Source organism: Balaenoptera musculus, chromosome 9 (genome assembly GCF_009873245.2).
Source record: "Balaenoptera musculus isolate JJ_BM4_2016_0621 chromosome 9, mBalMus1.pri.v3, whole genome shotgun sequence".
Lineage (NCBI taxonomy): Eukaryota > Metazoa > Chordata > Mammalia > Artiodactyla > Balaenopteridae > Balaenoptera > Balaenoptera musculus.
The window spans coordinates 47,670,967-47,696,479 of record NC_045793.1 but is presented as its reverse complement, the minus strand read 5'-3'; the positions used below and the strand labels follow the sequence as shown (position 1 = coordinate 47,696,479).

The following is a 25,513-nucleotide window of genomic DNA, read 5'->3' as shown; positions in this document are numbered from 1 at the left end:
TGAATAAACTCTGAAGACATTATATCAAGAGTGGTAAGTCAGATACAAAAGGACAAATATTGTATGATTCCACTTATTTAAAGTACCTAGAATAAGCAAATTCACAGTAACAGGAAGTAGAGCAGAGATTACCAGGGTTTGGAGGGAGGAGGAATGGGGAATTATTGTTTAATGGGTACAGAGTTTCTGTTTGGAATGATAAAAAAAGTTCTGGGAATGGATAGTGGTGATGACTGTACTTGACACCACTGAATTGCATACTTTAAAATTGTTAAAATGATAAATTTTATGTTATGTATATTTTACCATAATTTTAAAAAAAAATCACTTTGAAAAGAGCCTGGACGTGAGAGCCTGATAAGCCTAGCTGGGTTCCAATCCCAGGTCTACCAGTTACCAGCTGTGTATGACTTTGGGTAAACTACTTAGTGTCTCAGAATGTCATTTTCCCTACCTATAAAGTTGGGAATAAACTACCGACCTTAGAGGATTGTTGTGGAAATTAATGTGATTAGCCTGCCACATAATAGCCACTATTTAAAAAGGTAAAGAAAACTAGTATATATTAAGCAAGCAAAATCCAGTGGACTGTGTTAAGAATAAAGTACCACTTTACATAATTGCTTTTTGCCTCTAGGAGATCAGAATATTAACACAGAATAATACAGGAGGGCAGCAACTGAGTCTATGGAGCTGCCCCAGCAGCCAGAGCTGTCACATCCCCTCCTCTTCCACCTCCTGTTGCAAACAGTAAAGGCCCTTCGTACAGTTAAAAAAAAAAAAATAGAATAATACAAATGAAGTAGGATTTTAGCATTGAAGAAACAGAGGTACAGGACTTGCTCCAGCCTTCCAGTGACTAGAAGGACAGAAAGAACACAAAATTACCCTTGCCTAAGTCTGAGGTTTATTTCTGTTTCTGCTTAAATTGTTTTTAGATTCTCTAGGTTTTCCTCATTTTTGTAAACTGTTGGGGATTTTCTGCAGTGTAGGTTTTAAGTCTTTGCAGTGTGTCTTGATATAGATTTTAAAACACAAATCCATATACAAACCTATGCATACAAACACACACTCTACAGGGCAATGCCATATTTATCTGGAGATCAGACATCCTACAATATTAACTCTTTGGGACATAACCATTTTTGCAGAATCATGCCCCAAAGCCCTCCCCTCCGTGTAGCAAATACCAGATGTAAAGTCTTTGCTGAGAAGTGTCATGACCCCACGCAGATGACTGTATAGAAACAACAACAGAAAAACAGCAAGCAAAGTTAAGAGTGACAGCAGAGAAGGAAGCAGGAAAATAGCTAATGCCTGTATAAGCCTGGCTGGAGGCTGGCAACATGAGTCACCGTTGAGCCTGCCACATTCAGAAAAGGTTAAATTTCATTCCATTTGCTCTGCTTAGGAAAATGGGGGTATGTGCAGAATATTTTTAAATTGCATCCAAAATGATAAAAGTTTAATGCTTAAAGAGGTAGAATCTGTTACTTGCAATACTCATTATGGAGTGATGTGTTGCTATTTATATATTAATATGTTCTGTTTATATTGAGACATAAATAGCTAAATTTTATCAGTTTTGTCACCTAATTCTCTCTAAAATCTGGCTACTTCTTTCAGTCTCCAGCACTTGACACGATGCGTGCCTCACAGTGGGCACTCAGTATTTATTGAAAGAAGAAAGAATGAATGAATGAACGGACAAGTGAAGGAATGAAACTACCTATAACACTTGTATGCCTGCATGACGTGTATTACCTGTGCGTGAATAAAGACATCCAAGTTTAAACTCACCCTTTTCTCCTTTCCAGAGCAGAGACCATTCTCCTGGGACCATTCCTAAGGAAGAAACACCCACGCTGTGACATATGCCACTGCCACCGCCACTGCCACCTCTGCCTCCACCTCCCCCCCAGCTGGTGCCTCCTCCGCCTCCCCCACCATCAGCGCCCCCGGTAAGACCTGGGTTTTTTTTTTTTCAGTCTGGTTTACTTGAATACACTTGAGCAGGTTTTAAATGTTCAGAATCAGCCACCACCCAGCTCCTCTATGGCAGGCGGCATCTTTGGTAGCTGGCTGTACGGCTCCAGGGTCTAATTCCAAAGCAGCCTGGCCAGGTATTACCCTCCCCGTTCCTTGGCAGCTCCCACCCTCTACCTCAGCGTCATCTACATGATTTCTCTTCTAATTCCTGCTGCTCGATACAGGCTTCCCGAGTCTCCCTAATCGACTCTTCCATCTCACGGGAAACCTCAGAGGGGAGGGAGGCCACGATGAAGTGCATAGCCAAGGAGGCGTGCTCAGAGTCAAGTTCCAGTGTGTGATCTGGATGGTGCTAACAGTAGCTTGGGCTTCAGTTGCCAGGTTCTGGGACCAAGTAAGAGGAGTATCATATGAAATGCCACAACGAAATATAAATCTCTAAATGAAATCTCCCTATCTACCCAAGACTGAATTCAGTCTATTTCGCTTTGTGTTGTCTCTCTTGGTTTAATAGTTTGGTTTGGGCTTAGGAGAGGCACAGAGAGTGGTTATTTTGTTTTACAACAGGGCTTCTCACCCTTAGCACCATTGACACTTGGGGCCAGGAGTAGAGCCTCACGCGCTATCCTGCCCCCGGGGTGCACACCTCTCCACAGATGCGTGGATGACATGGCCACGGGAGTATAGGTTATAAAAGGAGGGTCTGCGGCCCTGCTGCACAGTCACCAGCCTTGGTGAGAGCGAGGGAATGCCTGAGGTCATATGTCACCCCCATGACGTTAGCATGGCACACTGACCACGTCTGAAGTGCTGGGGCATACACCTTCCTGAAACTTGGCCCTTGCCCTTGAGGAGAGTGGAAGGAAAGCACATAAGGTGAGTTACACCTGAAAGCTCTCTGGCCAATATATAGAAAGAATAGGAATGAATACTGAATTTCCACTGCCGAATTTGACACAAAGAAGTCATGGAGATGAACAGTTTATAAGTGAAAGAAGCATACATGAAACTATAATGTGGGTCTCACACAGACTTGCTGGGCCTGAAGAAGCACAACTTAAAGTAACTCCCAATACCACAGTATGCCCATAAACTTAGCCAGAATAAATAAACTTATCAAAACCCATATTGTTGGGGACTTGGGGAAATAAACTCTTTTAAACATTGCTGGTGACATACCTGGGACTCAACCTGGGACTCAACAAATGTTGAATGAGTCTTTCCGGAGTGTTCTCTGACAAAAAACAATAAGCCTGAATATATCACCTTTTCCCCTGGTAATCAAGTAGTTTTATTTTTGAGACTGACTTAAGAATTTAACCCTAAAGGAACCAAAAAAGAATTTATACAGGATGTGCACAGCAAAGCTATTTATTCTAGTGAAAAATTAGATCTTAAGTGGTTTATGAGAACTAAATGAACTGTATTGTCATGCTGTTAATTAAAAATTGCATTATGTTAAAGTGTTAATTAAAAATTACATTTATAACTGTGCTGATAATGGAAAGTAGATATGGAATGATGAATTAAAAACAATGCATGTTTTGTGCATCATGAAATCAGCTATATATGTAATAAGTAGGAAAGACTAGAAGAGAATTTTGAATGCTGATAATAAAATTTTAAATTTCATTAGGGAGTCTTTTTCTTTTAATATGCTTAAGTTCATAATAAACAAAAATAATTCTGCATTTGGATAACTCTTGCATTCCCTCCCCCATTCCTAAATTTTTCTTTTCTTTTTTTTTTTTTTGCTACCTATCTCATGGAGGAACTGATCAATTTAGGAGGAAAATAACCATGTAAATTTTAATTTTATTTTTTAAAAATTTATTCATTTATTTATTTTTGGCTGCATTGGGTCTTCGTTGCTGCGTGCGGGCTTTCTCTGGTTGTGGCGAGCAGGGGCTACTCTTCGTTGTGGTGCACGGGCTTCTCATTGCGGTGGCTTCTCTTTGTTGCGGAGCATGGGCTCTAGGCACGTGGGCTTCAGTAGATGTGGCACATGGGCTCAGTAGTTGTGGCTCGTGGGCTCTAGAGTGCAGGCTTAGTAGTTGTGGCTCACGGGGTTTAGTTGCTCCGTAGCATGTGGGATCTTCCCGGACCAGGGCTCGAACCCATGTCCTCTGCATTGGCAGGCGGATTCTTAACCACTGTGCCAGGAGGGAAGTCCTTTAGTATTTTTTTAAGACGCATTTTTCTACAATCTGGGAAAAATATTTACAGTGCATATTATAGGCAAAGAATGAACAACCTGAGCATATAAAGAGCTCTTAGGGATCAATATGGAAAGGATGAGTAGAAAATGGGCCCAGGATATGACCAGGCAGAAGAAATACAAATGTTTCAACCTCACTATAATTGAATAAACACAAATTAAAATAATGAGAAATCATTTTCATCTATCAGTTTGGTGGTGGTACTTTTTAAATGTTGCCTGGAGTGTTAGGAACCAGGCACTTATAACATTTTTTTTTAGTGGTTTATTTATTTATGTACTGCTACAGGCACATCCATTGCCCCCTTTCCATTTACCCACCCCCACTGTACACAAGGTTGGATGATTTGATTCAAGAAGTCTGTGGCATGGTGGATGGGCTTTAGGTTCTTTTGGTTCTAACACTTATTTTCCAGGTGACCTATATAGTCATTTATTATACCAGGCACTTATACCTCTTAATAGGAGCAAATATTGGTACAATCCCCTAAAACACAATTTGTTAATATGGATTAAGTCCCTTTAAAAAGTTGTTGTACTCAATGACCTAGTTTCACTTCAAGTAATTTCCTTTCAGTAACTCATCATAGTGTACAGAAATATTTAGCTATAGATTATTAATGAGAGCATTATTGTGATAGCAACCAAAAAAAAAAAGAAAGAAAGGAAACATTTTGATAGCAACCAAAAAAAAAAAAGAAAGAAAGGAAACAATCTAAATATTTAAAACCAGAAGATTCAATAAAAAATGATTATATAATCCACAAAACAGTATTCTAGGTAGCACTGAAAATCATATCAAAATTATTTTGTACTCCCAGTATAATAATTGATTCAGGCAAGGATCATTCATGAAACCTAAAACCACTTAGGGAAATGTTTTAGAGAACAGGATGTTCACAGGATCCCAAGTGTCACCCACAGATTACTTCTAATTACAAAGGGGAAAATGTACCTTTAACAGGGATCAAAGTGTCACCTGTCATAGAATGACCTTTACACGGCCTTTTGCTGTGATGCAACAAGAAATACATAGCATCACCCTGCAGTGACCTGCCAAAAATTAGTGTTCTTTGAGAAAGCAACTAGGCACATCCAGAATGTGGGACCTTCTGCGACAGAGGTTGGCAAACTAGAGCAGAGCCCACGGTCCAGTTTTGGTACAGCCCTCGAGCTAAGAATGGTTTTTACATTTTCAAGTGATTGAAAAAAATCAAAAGAAAAATAATATTTTGTGCATATGAAAAATATATGAAATTCAAATTTTAGTCCATAAACAAAGTTTTATTGGACCACAGCAATGCTTATTCATTTACATATTGTCTCTGGCTGCTTTTATGTTATAGTGACAGAGCACCAATTAAACAACTTGTCTCCCCCCAAAGAATTCTTTTCATCTCACTAGTTGACCTGTGTTTTAAAAATTATATTCAATTATTATTATTTTGTTTTGAATTTCATCAATAAAAATTTTGTGGAAATTTGTTTTCTTTTTTGCTGTATCGTACTTACAGAACATCCATGATTTTGCCTCTTGGCCCACAAGGCCTAAAATACTTACTATCTGGCCCTTTACGGAAGAGGTTTGCCAACACGTGTCCTACAAGATAGCTGGCTTCATTCAGCCTTCCTTTTGTCACCAGCAGCCAGTGATCTTGGTACACTTGCATCAGATCATGTCCCCTTCCCCATCACTTTTCAAGGACTTCCCATCCCCCCCTTAACTGTAGGCCGCTCCACTTGCATGACCCGGCCCCTGCCTACCTCTCAGACCTCATATGGTGCCCCTCCCCACATGTCTTCTACTTCAGGACTTTAGCATGGCTGTTCCTTCTGCTTGGAAAGCTCTTTCTGCTCAGCTCAGCCCAGATATCCCTTCCTTGAAGCATCATTTCCTCACACCCCACACTGGCGTTCGTAACATACTTTTAAACCCCTCCTTCATAGCAGTTATCAGTTTTTAAGTTAGTTTTTATTTGACTGGGGTCCACATTTTCTGTTCTGTGGTCTTTTCTGTCCCTAGTGCCTGGCTCACAATAGCTACTCATTGAATGAATGGCTGGATGGATGCATGACTGAATGAATATCTGTGTAAATAGCATTAGGAAATGGAGTTAAACTCTTCATAAGCAGTGTTCAGGACTTTAAACATCTACGCTCATGGACCAGCATGGCAGATTTTATTATATGTAATCTTTGCAAGGAGGGGGCATTTTGTGTGATATGTCTGATCAAGCTTCACCTGAGCTCTGGAAGATCTGGGGATTAGACCAAGGCTAAAAGTTTTTTGATTTTTCCCTCCTAACCTCTCACCTTTCCCCTTCCTGCCCCTCCCATCCTCGTCTCCTCCTCTCCCTGATGTGCATCCTTTGGAACCGAGAAAAGGGCTGATGGGCCTTGCTAAAATTCTGAAGCAGGCTCTAAGTGAAAGCCAGACAGCCCTTGTCATGTGGTTTCCCTTCTTTTCTTGCCCCTATTTCCCTGTCTTTTGAGCAGTACTCCTTTGTCTCATCCCTTTGAAATCCAGAATCAATATCAAATTTGCCCACATGGTACATTGGTCCACTTATAATGAAATTATTGTTGCTTTGGTTACACGATGTAACTTTTTTTGAAAAATCTAAAGAAAATACAATGGATTTGATATTTGAAACGCAGCAAAATTTTTTACTGAGCTTTTGTTTTCAAATCTACTTTGGCCCCTTGGTAGTGTCCAAGATGTGAGAAGGAGCTCCTTGAGGGCCTGGTGATTTCTCTTTTTTTTTTTTTTGCCACAATTGTGTAACATTGTCTACAAAAGAGGAAGGGACTCTATGGGTCTCTGACCAGATGATAAATTCTTTGGAGTTGGGTTGCCTAGGCAAAGCCTAAAAGAAGATTTGTAAAGTTTTATAGCATTATTTTTTAATGTTGCTGTTCAAGCTTAAATATCCCAAGGAGGCAACAGTACTTCTAGGGGAGACCTCTGTCTGATTATTTAAAATCAAAAGGAAAACTGGCTTGATAATCATTTATTTTCCATGATAAGCAAAACTCTAAGTAGAAAGACACCATGGGTCCAGGTACTCCTCTGCCTGCCTGTTCCAGGGGTAACATTTAATAAAGTGCTGGAGGGAAATTACAATGAGAAGCATATTGTGGCCCCTCACGGTTCTGTTCCCTCGTTACTCTTTGCCAGAGTCTTTGTTTGCATTCAGGAAATTCAGTGAGATGATTTTTCTCCTTGCAGTGTAAGGATTGCATGATTCATGGGTGAGGTGGACTTCCCAGTGTCAGGAAATACCATCTGAGGCTTACATTGGGAGGTTTTCCCACCATCTCTAGGATGCAGGAGCTCATGTGGTATAAAAAACATGTCAATCTGTGAAAGAAAACGTGGAAAATGAAGTGGTATCTGAAGCCCCATAAGAGCCTCTTTTGGAGTTTTGCGTTTGCTGTGGTTAAAAAAAAAAAAAAGGCAGGGGTCAGGGGCCGTAGGTGGAAGGGGGCTCAGTAGAATTGCGTATTACCCTATATTCTGGAAACGGTAATTTGCATGTTGACTGGTGCATTTAGAATAATGAGAGGCTTAAAAAACCTTAAATACTGTCACTCAGATTCTTGTGACATTCTGGTGCTTTGATTAGTGTCACTAATGAAGGATTGGGGACGTTTACCCAGGGTTGACAGTGGCCACTGGGACAAGGAAAAGTCTTTTGCATTAGGCCAAGCTATTAGGATAGTACTAAGTTGACATTTGGTCCTTGCTTAAAACAGTTTGCAAAAGTGCATGTTTGTCTTCAAGAAATTTTAAGAACGAGATTCTCCCTTTCTCCTCTGCCGGTTTGTACCCACAAGCAGTAACAGGGCTTCAGTGAAAAAACGAGGCAGTCTGCAGCAGATTTACTTGGTCTGCAAGAGAGGTGTGTCAGGACCTGCCACTCATACTTCCAAAGGGCCATTCAGCACGGTATTTAAATGTGTTTCTTTTTCACAGCTGTCAGGTAGGAGGGATGGCAGGAAAAAAAGGGGAAGCTTGCAGTGGTGTGCTGGGGGCAGCAATTGTGCCCTCAGAACGCCTGGGACTTGGCAAGAAAAACCTGCGAGCGCTTGTTAAAGGCCTTTATCAAATTTCATAGGAGCCCAGGAGCCTAAGCCACTCACACAGCGTCTGAGCCGAGGGATATGGCAGGAAGCTGCCATGGGCCAGGAGGCCAAAGGGCAGCCCTTGAAAGCCTCAGCCATCTCGGTAGCCGCAATTACTGTCTGGAGCTTTATTTTACACTGGAATCTGCTGGCTCTTTGCCTTTGAAATCTTTTACAATTACAGTGTAACTAACAATTCCTAGAAAAACTGCCGGTGAACCACTTCCCCTACCCAGGATTGTCTTTTCATGTATGCACGGTTTTACTGACGAGGGCCACCTTGATTTGGAGCCTGCGCTCTTTGGGGCCATGTACCCCTTCCCCCAGACTGCTCTTTCCTTTCTTGCCATAAAAGAGAAAAAATTACCAACATCAGGTTGTTGCTGGCAATCAGGTATCCAGCCCTGACCCAGTCGAGAAAGCTGCAAGCGACGGGTGAGGGGTGCTGGGATCTTGGGAGCGCGAGCATATCTTTGCATTGGGTGTTGGCAGCTAGAAAAAGTCATGTTTCGTAGGATGCTTAATGAAAAGACAGGTAACATGAAGTGGAAAAAGCAGGCTACATATGGGTAATGTGGTCCCAACTCTATAAGACAAAACTGTGTGTACTGCTCATTTGTGTGCTCTCAGATCAAGACAGTAAGGAAATAGTACACATACAATGATAACATTGCTGGTTATCTGGGGGCCACATGCGTGATTTCTGTTTTCTTGTTTGTATGATTCCGCATTTTCTCAAATGTCTACATGGAACATTTATTACTTTTATAAATTGAAGAAAAGGTTTTAAGAAAGAAAAAGGAATGAATGATCACTTACCTACTGATCATGTAATAATGATCTACAATAATAATAACAGGCATCTACTGAACAGCTATTGTATACCAGGTACTGCGCCAGGCACTTAATGAGGATTATCTAAATTCATATTTACAGCAATCCAGTGAGGTGGGATGATAGTGCCCTTTTACAGATGAGGAAACGGAGGCACAGAGAGGTTACTAAGGTGCCCAGTGTCATACAGCCAGTAAGTGGTGGAGGCTGGATTCGTCCCCAGGCTCTCTGAGAGCCTTACTGCTCTGTGCTCTACTGCTTCCAAATATATATACAGCTGGAATAAGCAGCACTGATGACCACAGCATCAAACACTTACGTAGTGCTTACTGTATGCTTTGTGTTGTCCTAAGGTGCTTAGCGCATAATTGAATTAATCCTCACAGTAACCCTTTGAGGCAGGTACTGTTGTTATTCTCATGGATGAGTTAACTGTGGCACGGAGGGGAAGTGACTTACACTGGATCACACAGCTAGTAACTGGCAAAGCCATGGTTTGCATGCTGGCAGAATAGCTCTAGAGTCCCTGTTCCGAACCACTAAACCAGCTGCCCTTTGATGTAGACCTTCTCAGGGATTACCCCTACCCCTTGAATCTAAGAGCCAGGAAATCAATGGCTTCCCTTTCTCACACCTAGGACAGAGCTCCCAGATTTCTTCCTGTATCCCCAAGCCTCCTCCTAAGATTGCTCTTTTCTTTTTTTTTTCTTTCCTTTTCTTTATGGTTCCATCATTTCCCCTCACTTGCTTATTGGTTTTTTCTCCTTTTTTAATAGAAAAAAAACATTTTGCAAGATACCCTCTGAATAAAACCCATGGTTTAAAAGCAGAGAGTCAGCATTAAAGACGCAGGTACAATGCAAAAAATACCTCAGTTTTGTCTTGTCTTTAGTTTACAGCTGGGCTCTTTATGGACTCAAGAAAACAGGCTCTCTGCTAACGGTGCAGGGCACACAGTGGAGACAATAAGTGCCTCTGAGCTCAATGACTGGAGACTGTGTCCTTAAATTTGACCAAACCATCATGCTAATTTACTGAGCTTTTGCTGCATGGAATTACCCAGTCTCTGCCTCTGAAGAGTTTAGAACCTGAATCCAGGGAAGACTGGGCTCAGTCATGGAAGTGCTGAAAGTATAGTTGATTATTCCCAGACCAGAACATTGTCCCTTGCATTGCTTCTTCATTATGTATTTCCTGCATATGGGACCCTTGAAGTCTTACCTTTAGAGAGCCCTCCTGTCCTCTGAATTAGTCACCTTTCATCTTCCTCAGCTTACTTCTCTGAGCATCGGGCACTAGGTCTTGCTAATGCTTTGGGTTCTCTCCTAAACAGACGAGTCGAGGGATGAGAGGATCTTGGGGCCAGTGAGCAATTAGTGAGTTACTCCGAGACAGGGATTCTGTGCCAAGGTCAGTACTAGGCACATAGTAGGCACCCAGTACCTAGCATGATTTCCTGAACTAGTGAGTTTAGTGAAGATATTGTAATTCACAAAGCAAACCCACTGTGAACTAACCAACCACTACTTTACATCTTCCACCTGTCTAAGCCCTGAAAGCCAGACACATTCTATGTTGTGTCCTGTCAGAACACCATTAACACATTCACATTTTGCTAAGAATATTAGATCAGAAGTAACACATTCAGGGATAGCAAAAGTTAACACCTGGGTTTTATTTCTAAAGCCATAAAATGTCCTTTGGTACAATCCTCCCCTTTCCAATTTGTTATTGTTTCTAAGAGAATAGACTAATAGACTTTGTACCTTGGCTTTACATAAAGACATTTTTAAAAAACCCAGGGAAAGCAACAGAGTGTACCTGTCTTGTACATGATAACAATAGATTCCCATCTGAATAAGGTCTGTTCACAGTGGAGGTGTGTGAATGTGTTTTCGAGCTGGTGAAAGCAGGATTCCACCTGTACCACATAAAGTATTTAAAACACAAAGGTGAAAAGCATGTCTGTTCCTATGTCGCCATCTGTTCGGCACTCAGTGTACCAGGCCGTCGGTTTCAGTAGGGATCGCGTAATGATGCAGTGTGGTGTGTTCAAAAACAAAAACAAAGGCATGTGGGCTATAGAGTCCAACAGACTGGAAACTGAATCCCTGCTGTGCCGTTTATTAGCTCTATGGTGTCAAGCAAATTACCTAGCAACTCTGAGCCTCAGTTTCCTCATCTGCAAATGGGAATAATAACTACCGCTTCCTAGGGCTCTGCCCTAGAGTGGAAGTTCCAGGAAGGGAGGGATTTTTGTCTGTTTTGCTCAGTGTATCCTCAACACCTGAGCAGTGCCTGCGTGTAGTAGGCATTCGCCGTGTATGTGTTGAATGCACTGATCATGGGGTTGTTGTGAGAATCTAGTAAGATAACGAGAGAAGCAGTTGTTTGCCCAGTGTCTGCTTAGTCATTGGCAGCTACTCTTATCCCAGGGACCAGGAAACAACCGGGCAAGTAACCAGATATGGGACTAAGTTGAGGGCAAAGACTCCTGCAGTCAGTGCTACAGGAGGTCAGACACCAGAAGTCAAGATCAAGGCTGGGAGCCCGAGTTTTTCAAAGTGGGGAGTCAGGCCAGCAGTCTGAAAATAGTCCCCAAATAGGAGGGCAGAGGTTATCACTTCTAGGCTTCAGGGCTTCCAAGTCCAGGGTGCCGGTACCTGCTCCTGTAGCATGATCTGAACAGCTGGGTGGTTTGCCTTTTCTCCTCTCACTGGCTCGCCCTGAGTTGAGTGGCCTGAGTCCATGGGGTACCAGTGGGAGGTACGTGGAGTCAACCACAGATGGGAGTAATGAGCCCTCAGCAGTGGGATTGCAGCTGTGACGGAGGAGTACATGGAGATCCAGAGGTGTCCTTTAGGATCCACTCCAGTGAAATGGCAGCCTGATTCAAATATTTTAAACATTTACAGGAGGCTCTGTTTTCTCAGCTGCTATTTGGTTTGTCATTTTACAAGCAGCTTTGACAGTATCAGGCCAAGAGCCTGCCTAGGGAAGGGGTACACATTTCCCTGGAAGTTTTTTTTTTTTTTTTTTTTAACATCTTTATTGGAGTATAATTGCTTTACAATGTTGTGTTAGTTTCTGCTGTATAACAAAGCGAATCAGCTGTGTGTGTACATATATCCCCATATCCCCTCCCTCTTGCGTCTCCCTCCCACCCTCCCTATCCCACCCCTCTAGGTGGTCACAAAGCACCTAGCTGATCTCCCTGTGCTATGCAGCTGCTTCCCACTAGCTATTTATTTTACATTTGGTAGTGTATATATGTCCATGCTACTCTCTCACGTCGCCCTCCCCATGTCCTGAAGTCCATTCTCTACATCTGCATCTTTATTCCTGTCCTGCCCCTAGGTTCATCAGAACCATTTAATGGTGATGCTTGTGCAAGAATTCTAGATCACCTGGCTCTGAGCCCCTACCTAAAGCAAAGAAAGATGTTCTTTGGGCTTTGGGGAAGCTCGGGGATTCTGAGATTCAAATGCTGTGTCTTGGTCTTTCTCTACCTGGTCCAAACTTTCATTTAAGACTCTACTGTTAGACCAGGGGAATTTGAACACTGATGGGATATTGGTTGATATGAAGAAATTATAGTTAATTTTATTTAATAATATTGCTACATTTTTAAGAGCTCTTTTCTTTGATATCATACAATGTTGCATATCTGTTTTGTTTTGTTTTTTTTAATTTTTTATTATTTATTTATGGCTGTGTTGGGTCTTCGTTTCTGTGCGAGGGTTTTCTCTAGTTGTGGCAAGTGGGGGCCACTCTTCATCGCGGTGCGCGGGCCTCTCACTATCGCGGCCTCTCTTGTTGCGGAGCACAGGCTCCAGACGCGCAGGCTCAGTAGTTGTGGCTCACGGGCCCAGCCGCTCCGCGGCATGTGGGATCCTCCCAGACCAGGGCTCGAACCCGTGTCCCCTGCATTGGCAGGCAGATTCTCAACCACTGCGCCACCAGGGAAGCCCGCATATCTGTTTTTTAATAAGCAGGGATTTGGAGGGGAAAAGCAGGTCAGGGTAAAGAGAACAAGATTGGCTGTGAGTTGATAATTGTTGAAGCTGGATGATGGTACCTGAGGACTGATTATACTACTCAACTTTTGTCTATGTTAATGTTACATAATAAAAATGTTAATGGACATCAACAACCTCAAAATATGCAAAATAAAGATGATTTAACAGAACCAAGGAGGGAATTATATAGCATGCTGTCACTAATTCACATGGAGTTTGAGACCAAATAGTACATGCTTTTTAATTTTAAAAAAAGTAAGCCCTATGTAGGCATAGAATGTCTGCTTAAAATTATCTATGTTGCTTCCTTCCCCCACATAATCTGGCTCCTGGTTTTCTAGGGATTAATGTTAAGGTTTTTTGCGCCACTACCAGCAAAGGTGTCATCTCTAATCATTGAGTGGATTTATGGAATTTTTTTTTTCCTCCTAAGACTTAGAATTGCTACAGGTGACTTTGAATCGGAGTGTCAGGGAGACTGTAAAGCTGGCGGTCACAATCTCCCTTGCTACTTTTTATTTAAATAAACCTTGAGACCCAGTGCGAACACCAGATAACTAACAATGGTTTGTGAAACTGTTGCACGTACTGTCCTCTGCCTGGGTACAAGGACACCTCCCACTAGCTGGTGTTTTCTCCTCAAAGCACAGAGGACATGGTGGGAATTATTGAAGCAAAACTTTCCCAGCCGGCAACTCTTCTCAACACCAAGGTCACCCAGATACGGAAAAATTTTCACCTTCAGCATTCTTTCCTCTCTAACTAAATGCCTCTTGTGGCTGTTTGCTGAAGGATTGCTGAGGATGGTGAGGGGAAACGACCTTTAAAACCCACTCTGAGGCAAAACCTTTGGCCGTGGAGATAGCTTGGAAAGTGTGTTATGGCTTAAAACAGAAAACAAAAACAAAACAAACCCTTGTGGGTTCCTGAGCAGGTGAGCAGCTATTCTCAAGAGGTCAGATCATAGGCACCCAGGGACTTTTTTAAACCTCGCAACTGTGAAATACAGATTTTTTTTTAGCCCTTTTGGCATTGCAGACTGTCAGATTTTCTGGAAGATATTATTGGTTTGACTAGCAGAAAAAAATGTACAATAATGCTGAAGCTCAGATCTATGACAGCAAGGGAGTACAGCCGCCCCTGAAGGCTGGAGACTCAGCACACAGGGCAAAAGGGCCCAGTACTACCCAGTCCTGTAGCTCAGGGGCCCCTTGTGCAAACACAGCTGAGGGCTGGTAAATGAGTTGTGCTTTTTTGCCATTAATTCACAACTATTGCTAAAAAATGCTCACTGAAAACACACTGTTGGATCCAATAGAAAGGATTTTTTGAAAAAAGGAAGCCAGTTGCTAAAGGAGAAAGGCTCACTAGAAATATGGCCTATCTTTGCTCACTTCTGCAAAGGCCACCACGGAGATTTGGACAGACCCAGGGGAGCATGTCACCCTCCTTCCCCACCTTGAGAATCACTGCGGAAACCTAGAGTGGAGATGGGGAAAACTGGAGAGTCACCACCAATAATAATGGTGATTCCAGGGGGGCAGAGAAGACTGTGCCCAGTGGGCACACCTGTGCCGCCCCTGAGCAGTGGGAGGACACCTGAGCTGGTGAGGGAGAGCCACAGGCTTCTGTGTCAGATGGACCTGGATCCAAGCATAGTGGGTACTGGAACCTGGCCAAATCCTTTTAGACCTGTTTCCTCACCTGTGACATGGAAGTAATAATACTCTGTGGGGTGATAAAGTAATTAATTGAAATGATACTTTGAAAACATCAGCCCAGTATGCAGCTCTGTTCGTGGCAGCCCCTCCCCCGTCCCCTGCACCCCGGGATAGAGCACAGGCTCCCTGGGTGTCACACTGTTCTCTCCAGGAGTACACTAAACCCCCCCTGGTCATATCCAGCTACGCCAGGCCCTGCCTTGTCAGTTCCATCCACCTCAGTGGGATTTGATCGAGGAGGCTTCAGTTTCTGTGCCAGGAAAGGCTGCCTCCCGAGGATACTAAGAAAGGGGATGGAGAGACAGAGATGGGCAATTTCCCTTTGCCCTAGAGCTCTCCACAGCAAGACGGGAGGGTCATTTCCTGATGTCCAAGATTTTCTCTTTGGCACAATGGTTTTCCCATTTCCATCCCAATAATTTCTCAGCACATGCAAACTCACACTGCAGCCCCTCTTTCCCTTCTTGGGCCCATCCCTTTAGGCCAGCACCCTCCTTTTTTTGACCAGATTATTTCATTGATAATTGATTGATAATTCATTGAGGGGCAATTCCTGCCCCTCATCTGGAAAAAGCCATGGCTGCTTCTCATCACCAGGGCCGTTCAAGACCACGGCCTCCCTCCACTGACTTACGTTAACACGAATAATATAGTTTTGTGTTCAAGGCACATAGATTTGCCACTAGTAACAGGGCACACTTGGTCTGTTTGGCTTGGATAAGAGCAGTGGTCAAATGATTGACCTGGAAGGCTCAGTAAACTTTGTGAAGTTCAACGGTGTTCCTTCCCGCTGCACTTTGGCACATAGGGGTGCAGTCTGTGGGCAAGACCAGCCACGTGCCCTTGCAGGTTAGGTGGCTCCAAGCAGGAGCCCCAGGAGCTGAGCTTCTTGCACATCTGCCTCACCCATGCCCTCTGTGTAACCTTGGACTTCTCTGCCCTTCACCTCTCAGGCCGCACAGTTGGGACAGTCCTATAGGGGAGAGAGGTGGGGCCGGTGTGGATTTTATGTCATTTTGCTTTTGCTTTGTTTCATTTTAATTGTTGCTAGGTAATGCCTTAAGAGAAAAGCTCTTCGAAAGGTTTAAACATGTTCTTTAAAGACTGGATTCTCGGGTGCAAAATGGAGGGAGGTCAGGTAGGGGGAGAAAAAGGGACATGACCACACCTCACCAGCCTCCTAGGGAGAATACAAGGAACCAGTGAGATTCCAGATGAAAACTCTAAACTCACACGAAAGCACACGCACCCTTGGTTTAGCTCTTAGGCGAAATGAATGGACATATGGCAGCTGTATTAGGACACATCATTCTGGAATGTGTTACTCTAAGGCCTGGACCCCAGGAAAACCAAGACCAGCAAGAATCGCCCAAGCACCCAATTCCCTAACTCTCTGCTTCGATGTCCAGAGCACTAACCCTCAGCCTCCACCCCGACCCACTGTAACTTTTTGTGTATTGGGTCCCTTACCTTCTTTACTTCAGGAATCAATGCATTTCACCAAGCCTCTGGTTCTCTTTGTTGCCAAATATAGTTGCCCACTACCCCATATTGGGGGTTTCTGCCACAGACCCGTCATGATGGCTGAGTTTCAGGTTGGGAGGACAAACCTGGAAAAAAAGAGGGAGTGCATTCAAAGTCACTTGTTGGCATGGACACTTTTCCACAGTAATTAAAATAGTGCCTGTGTATTATTACTCAAAACAGCTTGACAATTGAACAAACACCTTCCCCTGGAGTCGCATTTGACCTTTCCACACCCTCAGTGAGATGGATCAGATCATTGTCTAATTTGGGATTTCCCTCAAAGTAGACTGGAGACAAGCGTTTGGGCCTAAAGTAGTTTATTTGGGAGGTGATTCCCAGAGGCTCTGGCAAGGGAGTGAGGAAGCGAGAGAGTGGAGGGAAGAAAGCCGTGAAGAATATGCGGGAAACCAGGCTGCTTCCTGCAGGTGGGCACCTGAGAGCCTGCCTGGAGTTGAGCCACTGAGGGGCGAGGGGCTGGAGGTTTATCTACGGGCTCTTGTTCCTTTCAATACTTCCAGCAGTCCTGCAGGCGCGAGCATTCCCATCTGGGGAACTCCTCTGGCAGAGACCAACAAGCAGTTAGCACGTGTGGGAACTGTGAAGTCAGCCTCTGGGATAGGCTGAGCGGATATGCGCAGGGCACCGGCAGTATCTGCTTGTCGTACTTACCTCCGATTCATAGAGGAAGAATCTGAGGCACAGAGAGGTTAAATCTTTGCTCAGAGCTGCCCAGCTGGTGATCCTTGGACTCTTTGACCTGCATTCTGTCCCTTGTACCGCGTTGCCTCTGAGGCTGCAGTTACGGCAGAGATGGCTGGGGCAGCCCCGAATGGCCTTCTCTGATAGTGCTTCTCACATTTTGATTTCTACAGCAGCCTTTGCATGACTGGTGTGGCCCTTCTTTTAGAGGCGACACAGCATAGTGGTTAAGACTTCTGAGCCAGACTTCCTGTGTGTCTTTTTTGGAAATTGTGTGGGCAAATTACTTAAACTTTCTGTGCCTTGGTTTTGTTCTCTGTTAAAATACTATCTACTTCACCTTGTTGAAGTGAAGACTAAATGAATTAATAATACACGCCAAGTGCTTAGCAGGGAATAAGAACCATGGACGTGTTAGTTGTTGGTGGTGTTATTGTGCATATGGATGCTCTTTTTCCTTTATACTCACATTTCCCTGGCTTTAGAATTCATATGAAGTCATTGCAAAACAAAAGCTCACATTTCATTGCCACATTCATGTCTGGGAAGCATCTCGCCAAGTTTAAACATCATTACACTTCAGATGATTTGTTTATCATCTGTCTTCACTGCCTGTTGATAAACTCCCTAAGGACAGAGATCGCGCCAGCCTTGCCCTTCATGGAATGAGCAGTGCAGAGTGTGGTGCCTGGCCTTGGGCGCTGCTCTGGAAATTCACATTCAGTGAATGAGAGCGCACCCTCCCTGGCGCTCGATGGTGACGGCAAAGCTCATTTTACACAGCCAGGCCACCTGCTGGTGGTGACATCAACATAAAAAGAATTTTAAAAGTTGCACCAGAGATGTGCTCCTCCCAGAATTTTCTCTGTATTTATAGAACACTATTCTAAGGCCCTCAAAAGAATTTTCAGCTGTGGCTCAGTTCTTTAATCCTCAGGGAGATGAAATTGGAAGCTGAAATATGGAGTGTGGCATTCCGATGTGCGGTATTAACGTCTGCCAGTAATTATCAGTATTAATGTTTCATTATGGATAATGCTATGTGACAACAAGTGGGCTAATTTTAACATCTGTTTGACCTTGACACACTGTTATAATGAGTCAGGGACAAATTGGGTGTCCTGTTTTACAAACAAGGAACTCAGACCCACTGAGGCATTAAGAGGACCCTGAAGCAGAACAAGCAACTAAGCCGTGTTGCTTATTCACAGTTACCAAGTTCTTTTTGGTAAATGTCAGAGGCACCCAGTAGTGGGAAGTGGATGATGGTTATACAGCCTTGACACCATGTCATGGACCCAACATGTTATGGGCTGAATTGTGTCCCCCTCCAAACTCATATGTGACTGATAGGTCTTTAAAGAGGAAACTAAGGTTAAATAAGGTGATTAGGGTAGGCCTTAATCCAGTATGACCGATGTCTTTATAAGAAGAGATTAGGACACAGACACACACATGGGGAAGACCTTGTGAAGACACAGGGAGGAGATGCTCATCTGCAAGCCAAGGAGAGAGACCTCAGAAGAAACCAACCCTACCGACCCCTGGATCTTGGACTTCTAGCCTCCAGGACTGTGAGAAAATAAATTTCTGTTGTTTAAGCCACCCAGGCTGTGGTTCTTTCTTATGGCAGCCCTAGCAAACAAATACACAAGGCCTGTATTAGTAGGCAGGGGCAGAAACTGCTCACCGGCTCCCTTGGATCAGTGACACCCCTCCTCTGTCCTCTCTGTTGCTCCAACACCCTGGGAGGAAAGGTCACTTGGGGCAAATCTAGTTCCAGAGTCAGTCCTCCCCAGACAGAATCTGCATCTTGCATCTTCACTCCCTGCTGTGTGTGCACATCCTTTCCCCCAAGGTTTTCCACTTTTTTTTTCTGTTCTGTTCTTACTTGTTCTGTTTTGTCTTATTTTGTCTACTATTTAGAAAATGCAGAATCTCTGATTAGCAGGGGCCTTCTGTCTCTAAGACCTTGTTTAAAGGCCTTTGCTCCTAATGACATAAACTGCTGAGTGTGCTGCACAAGTAATGCATTTCAGAATCAATGAAGAGATAACTTCTATTTCTAGAAGCTTATAGGGAGAACTGTGTCTAATCCTTGCCACCTTAGATGGTTTTAGCATCCATTATAGGTTGGTCTTTCAGCCATCAAAAAGCAAATCGCTCTGCTTGCAGGCCGCACAGCATTTGTTGAATCCCTTCTTGGCACCTTGTTGTTATTGATTCTTGCTGGAATAATGGGGCTTAGTTATGGCTGCAGTGGATGGGTAGACCCAGGGTAAGCCCTGCTGGCTCTTAATAGAAAATGGGATCACACCCTTGGACAGAAGGTAGATGGGGTGGGATTCATATCATGTAAGAACCTCGTGGGCAGTATAAGAAGTTTGAGAAATACTTTTTTTTTTTTTTTACTTTAGTTACGTTTCATTAGTAAATCTTAAAATCCACCAGTCACTAGGCATGTTACTCTAATGTCTGGGGTATTTTTTTCAAATCATTGTGCTAGGCTGCGAGATTCCCAAATCAGTGGAGCCTGTTGGTGTCTACCTTCAGATAAAACACATGAAAAGATAGGAATACAAAGTAATGTGTATCCATTGCAGCAAGGACAAAAGAGTGTAGGTTAACCAGAACTGAGTGATAACAGACCATGATCATTAAAGGATCGTGTTAAAATAGCTGCCTTCCTCACCAAAGTGGAAAACAGTGCAGGTAGCGCCCAGGCACTCACTCCAGGCACTTCCATAACCCCCTCAGTTCTGCACCCTGGGAGCCTCTCCCACCCCACTCTTGTCCTGGCTCCGTGACGTAGTGCAATTAAACTTTACTTCCTCATAACCTAGCATTTCAGAAGCTAAACCAAGTTGTTTCCTTTTCAAAAATAATCGTGACACCATTTTTCTCAAATATTGGAGAAAAATATAAATAAATGAATTTATTCTTCTTGATTTCTATTTCATTATGCTCCATCTCGCTCCACAAAGAGTTGACACAGCCATCTTTTAAAATTCTGCTTCCGCAAACGTTTCCTAAACCCTTTCCACAGTACTTGGCTTCTACAGATATTTTTTCCTGGTTTATCAGGTATTTAATTCATTGGTTAACCAAACAAATCAAAAAGTTCTGTACAGGCATCTGCTAATTCAGTGGTAAAACACACCTTCCAGATCTCCAACTCCTGGGGACCAGCTGTTGCCATTGGTGTCATCTGAGGCATCCACTATTCCTTGACCCCCCTCTAGACCATGACTTTGATGACTAGAGTGCTTTAATATTACGATTTTCTTTAAAATTTTTCCATATAAGCACTGGAATGTATCTGTGTGTGTATGTATGTGACTTGATTTTTTTTTAATAGACTTTTTTTTTTAACATCTTTATTGGAGTATAATTGCTTTACAATGGTGTGTTAGTTTCTGCTGTATAACAAAGTGAATCAGCTATATGTATACATATATCCCCATATCCCCTCCCTCTTGCGTCTCCCTCCCACCCTCCCTACCCCACCCCTGTAGGTGGACACAAAGCACCGAGCTGATCTCCCTGTGCCATGCGGCTGCTTCCCACTAGCTATCTGTTTTACATTTGGTAGTGTATATATGTCCATGCCACTCTCTCACTTCGTCCCAGCTTACCCTTCCCCGTCCCCGTGTCCTCAAGTCCATTCTCTGCATCTGCGTCTTTATTCCTATCTTGCCCCTAGGTTCTTCAGAACCATTTTTTTTTTTAGATTCCATGTATATGTGTTAGCATACGGTATTTGTTTTTCTCTTTCTGACTTACTTCACTCTGTATGACAGACTCCAGGTCCATCCACCTCACTACAAATAACTCAGTTTCGTTTATTTTTATGGCTGAGTAATTTAATAGACTATTTTTTAAGCAGTCTTAGGTTCTCAGAAAATACAGAGAATTCCCTCGTCCCTCCTGCCCCCCAGACACCCAGCCTCCCCCACTATCAACAGCTGATTTTTCATCAAGGTTTAAATTCTGTGTTTCGTCCAATGTTCTTTATCTTGAAAACCATCCCTTTGATAGTGTTGTTACTCAAAATGAACAGAATAAGTACCAAAGATTAGTAGAATTTTAAAAACGTAGTTTACGTGTTAGTTTTTTACTGTCTTACATTCATGTAATGTAGTCATATTTTCTGCCAATAATACCAAGTATTATTGGTTCTTAAGATGGAATTAAATGTCTTAGAGATCAGAGTAGTAGCTGGCACATCAAAGGCAGTTAGTTTTTGTTGACTTCATTGATATTCTGTTCCTTAAAGAGTCTTGTGACTTCTAGATGCTTCATCATCTGAACAGACTTCAGCCTGGAAGAAGAATGGCTGCCATCACTGGTGCCAGTAGCCTGGTGGTCTTTAAATGGCCTTTCCCCAAGCAGGACTGGAGCCCCTTCCTTGGGGTGAGGGGTTGACTTCACTGAGATGCCAAGCAATCCATCAGTGCAAAGGAAGGACAGTAGACGGGGAGATATCTCAGTTTGCAGAAGCAATGGTTGCACCACTCCGATTGCATATAGCCTCAATCAGCAGGCCTAATTTTAGGAGATGTAAAACAAAAACTCAGTTGAGTGAAGTGAACTAAAAATAAACCCCCATTTATTCTGTTATAATTCACTTCCTCAGATGATAGGTCTGTTCCATTTAAGCAAAATTCTTTCCCTGTCATAACTGTCATAAAGATGTTTCGATGATTATTAAGAACAATGAAAGCCTACATTTCATCTTGATTCATTGCAGCTGTCGTGACCTTCTATCTATTTCTGCTCTCCTCTAGAGTTGCTGGCATTCAGTGAAACAGATGCTACTGTATTTTTAAGGGAGGGTTTGAGGTGGCCCCATTTTATTAAAAATATACAAGGAGTGTCATTAATAAGAATATGTTGTATGAGTCACACTTCGGTGCCCTGGCAGGCCCTCCTGTGATTCTCATGACAAAAATACTTGTTTTATTTTAAACTCACCGTGTATTTTCACATTAAATAACTAATTTTATTTTAGTGAATTTTGGGCAGTGTTTATTATATATAAGGTGTTGTGCTGAGCACTGGAAAGGTTAAGACATAATTTCTGCCTCAAGGAACTTACTTGGGGAGGACAGGTGCACATCAAGACGTGAAACATATGATCTCAGCAACTGGCACCAGGATTCTTCTTAAGGAGGGACCTGTCTTTGGGAACATGTCTTTATAAACTGTGAAGAGGTGGGGCGGGGCGTGGAACTTGAGGGCAGGAAGGAAGCAATCACAAGAATGACTAAACGGCACCACACGACGCAAGGGGAAGAATTTGCTTTGTTCCTAAGAGGCTGAGCAGAGGGAAAAGATAGTTAAGAAGGGAGCGAGAGAGGGGAGCCAGAGCACTGGTTCGAGGTGGGTGACTAGGGATGCTGGGCCAAATGAATCCTCCTGTATTGGGATGAGGAGCGGCCGTGTGAGGGCCAGGGATGCCCAGCGCTCGATGCGAGGTTGCTGCCGGGAATCTGGAAGCAAGCATGCCCATGACGTATAAAAGCCCTTTAAACCGCAGAAATCTTTGGGAGGGATTGGGATTCCCAAGGGCATCAAGAATGGCTCTGCTCTTAAGGGCTCAGGAAACCTCAGCTGCTATCTGCATATCTGGGTTAAACTTCTAAAATGTATGGCGATTATACGATAAGTGGATGAGTTGAAATGCAAAGAATTAATTCTGACTCGGATTAATTTAGGCTTCTCCGGAAGAGGCTTGATAGCTGGGCCTTGGAAGATGAATGGGATTTTAACTGGCAGAGTTGGAGGAAAGGGGCATATCATCCAGAGAGAATGCATGAATCTTGACCTTAAGATACCAAGCGCATGACCAATACAGGGGATGGGGAACTGGGCCAGGTGGGTGGGATATAAAATGTGTGGGGTGGAAGGTGGAAACATGGACTGCGGTCAGATTCCAGAAGACCTTCAACACCATGCCAAGTGAGTTTTATCCTAATTCTGTGGATGTCTCATCTAGATCTAAAGAAGAAAATTGCAGGAAGAACATGAAAGGTTAACCAGAGAGTGGAGATTTTTGAAAGTGAGAGGCGTATTATGAGAGCATTTAAATCCATGACTCTCAGACTTCCTACCCTCACCTGCACGCCTGAACGCTGCTGACCTACTCCCATTGCTACTAAGGGAGCTGTGGTTTAAGTGGTGTGGGGAGAAGTGAAACATGGACACAAAAAGTGGAGGTGGAACGAGAAAGGGTGATAGGAATTTGAGACACACTTTGGAATTAAAGTTGCTAGTAGACAAATTTGACAAATCATAGAACGTCAAGAGTGTGATACAGGGAGTTCTTGGTTTCGAGGTGGTTAACATGAAGGATATTGCTGAGATCCATGTCACAAGAGGAGTAACAGGTGCACAGGTGTGTGTGCGTGTGTGTGTATGTGTGTGTGCGCGTGTGTGTGTGATGTGGGGGATGATATGCGTGAGGTAGTGAGTTTGTTTTGGATGCGTTGAGTTTAAGGTGCTAGTGGGACACTTACGTGGAGATGTTTGGCAGTCAGTTGGAAACATAAGCCTGGGGCTGCAAACTCAACTCATTTTGAGGTGACCTATGTATGTTGCATAAGTGCCAGCAAGGCCCAAAGGTAGACTGAGTAGATTCCAGGTGTTTCTGCTCTGCTGGCACATTCCTGAACCTTACCCAGCAAGTAATATGTCCAAGTGTCTGGTTTCCGCCTGCTCTGTCCCTGCCCATAGGAGACGTTCAATGCATTTTGTTGTAGAATGCATGAGAGCAACAGTCTCAGTTTGGCAATGCTAGAACTAAGGAGTTATACTTTTCTTGCAAATTATGGCATACAAGTACCTAATTTCCAGTATTTACTTATATTTGACGTTTTGTCCATATATATCTAGATGTAACAAATATTTTCCTAATAACAAAAATATAACTTTACACAAGAGGTTTAAAAAATACATAGGGAAAAAGGCAGAGAGAAAGGTGAAGGAACCATATAGCCTTAATCCTGCCTTCTTTCTTTTGTTTGTTTCTTTTGACACATTACATAGTATTTTATACTACTTTCTCTGTTATTTATTTATTTATTTATGTTAGCTATTGATTGTTTACTGTTTTTTCATTTTTGGGGAGGTGTATTTGACTCTTTACATTTCCACATAATTTTTTTCAAAATTGTAAATTTAAAAAAAGATTTTAATACAATTTTTAAAGGTTACTTTCCATTTACAGTTATTACAGAATGTTGGCTGTATTTCTCATGTTGTACAATACATCCTTGAGCCTGTCTTACACCCAATAGTTTGTACCTCCCACTCTCCTGCCCCTATCCTGTCCCAACCCTCCCTCCCCACTGGTAACCACTAATTTGTTCTGTATATCTGGGAGTCTGCTTCTTTTACATTATATTCACTAGTTTGTTGTATTTTTTAGATTCCACATACAAGTGATATTATACAGTATTTATCTTTGTCTGACTTATTTCACTTAGCATAATGCACTGCAGGTCCATCCATGTTGCTGCAAATGGTAAAATTTCATTCTTTTTTATGACTGAGTAGTATTCCATTGTGTGTGTGTGTGTGTGTGTGTGTGTGTGTGTGTGTGTGTGTGTACATGTATATATATCTCACATCTTCTTTATCCATTCATCTGTTGATGGACACTTAGATTGCTTCCATATCTTGGCAATTATAAATAATGCTGCTATGAATGTTCGGGTGCATGTACCTTTTTGAATTAATGTTTTTGTTTTTTTCAGATATATACCCAGGAGTGGAATTGCTGGGTCATATGGTAGTTCTAATAATGTTTTACCAGCTATCTGGGGATCCCTTAGCCCAGTAAGCTGACACACAAAATTTACCATCACACTGTGTAACTTTAAAGAATACACTTTGAACTCCTGTTGTTTTGGGTCAGCATGTGACATTATGTTTGGGCCCTCTGTTTTGTGAAATGCGGTCATTGATGTGCATACCATTTGCTCCATCTCTTTTCTATCTTCCACTTCCCAAATTTTCTTAGCTGTATTTTTAATTTTGGTTTTATTTTTTTAATTAGCATATAGTAAGATTGACTTTTTCAGGGAACGGTAACATCCCTGTGAATTACGTATAACACACATAGAGATTTGTGTAACCACCACCACAATCAGGATACAGTTTCACCCAAAAACTCCCCAGTGCTACCCCTTTGTAGTCACACCCTCCTCATCCTTTACCCCTGGCAGACACTGATCTGTTCTCTGTCACTATAGTTTTGCCTTTTCTTTGAAATATAAGCATATAAGCATATGGTATGCAATTATATGAGCCTAACTTCTTCACTTGAGAGTCATCCATGTTGTGTATATCAAGTGTTCTTCCTTTTTTTTTCTTTTTTC

General features: G+C 42.8%; 2 protein-coding genes across 8 annotated transcripts in view; one reads left to right on the top strand and one right to left on the bottom strand.

The window, feature by feature from the left end:
* Positions 1–25,513, top strand: part of WIPF3 (WAS/WASL interacting protein family member 3) — a 98,697-nt gene that overhangs the window by 22,078 nt on the left and 51,106 nt on the right. For all 7 annotated transcript variants that reach the window (XR_005021190.1, XR_005021189.1, XM_036863186.1 and 4 more), the window contains exon 2: positions 1,818–1,961. Coding sequence is in view for 5 of the 7 variants with exons in the window: in XM_036863186.1 (XP_036719081.1) it covers positions 1,875–1,961 (87 nt within the window). In the remaining 2 variants the exon portion in view is untranslated. The remainder of the gene's footprint in view (positions 1–1,817; positions 1,962–25,513) is intronic.
* Positions 21,090–25,513, bottom strand: part of SCRN1 (secernin 1) — a 104,999-nt gene continuing 100,575 nt past the window's right edge. Inside the window, exon 9 of the mRNA XM_036863192.1 lies at positions 21,090–21,677. The gene's annotated coding sequence lies outside the window, so the exon portion shown is untranslated. The remainder of the gene's footprint in view (positions 21,678–25,513) is intronic.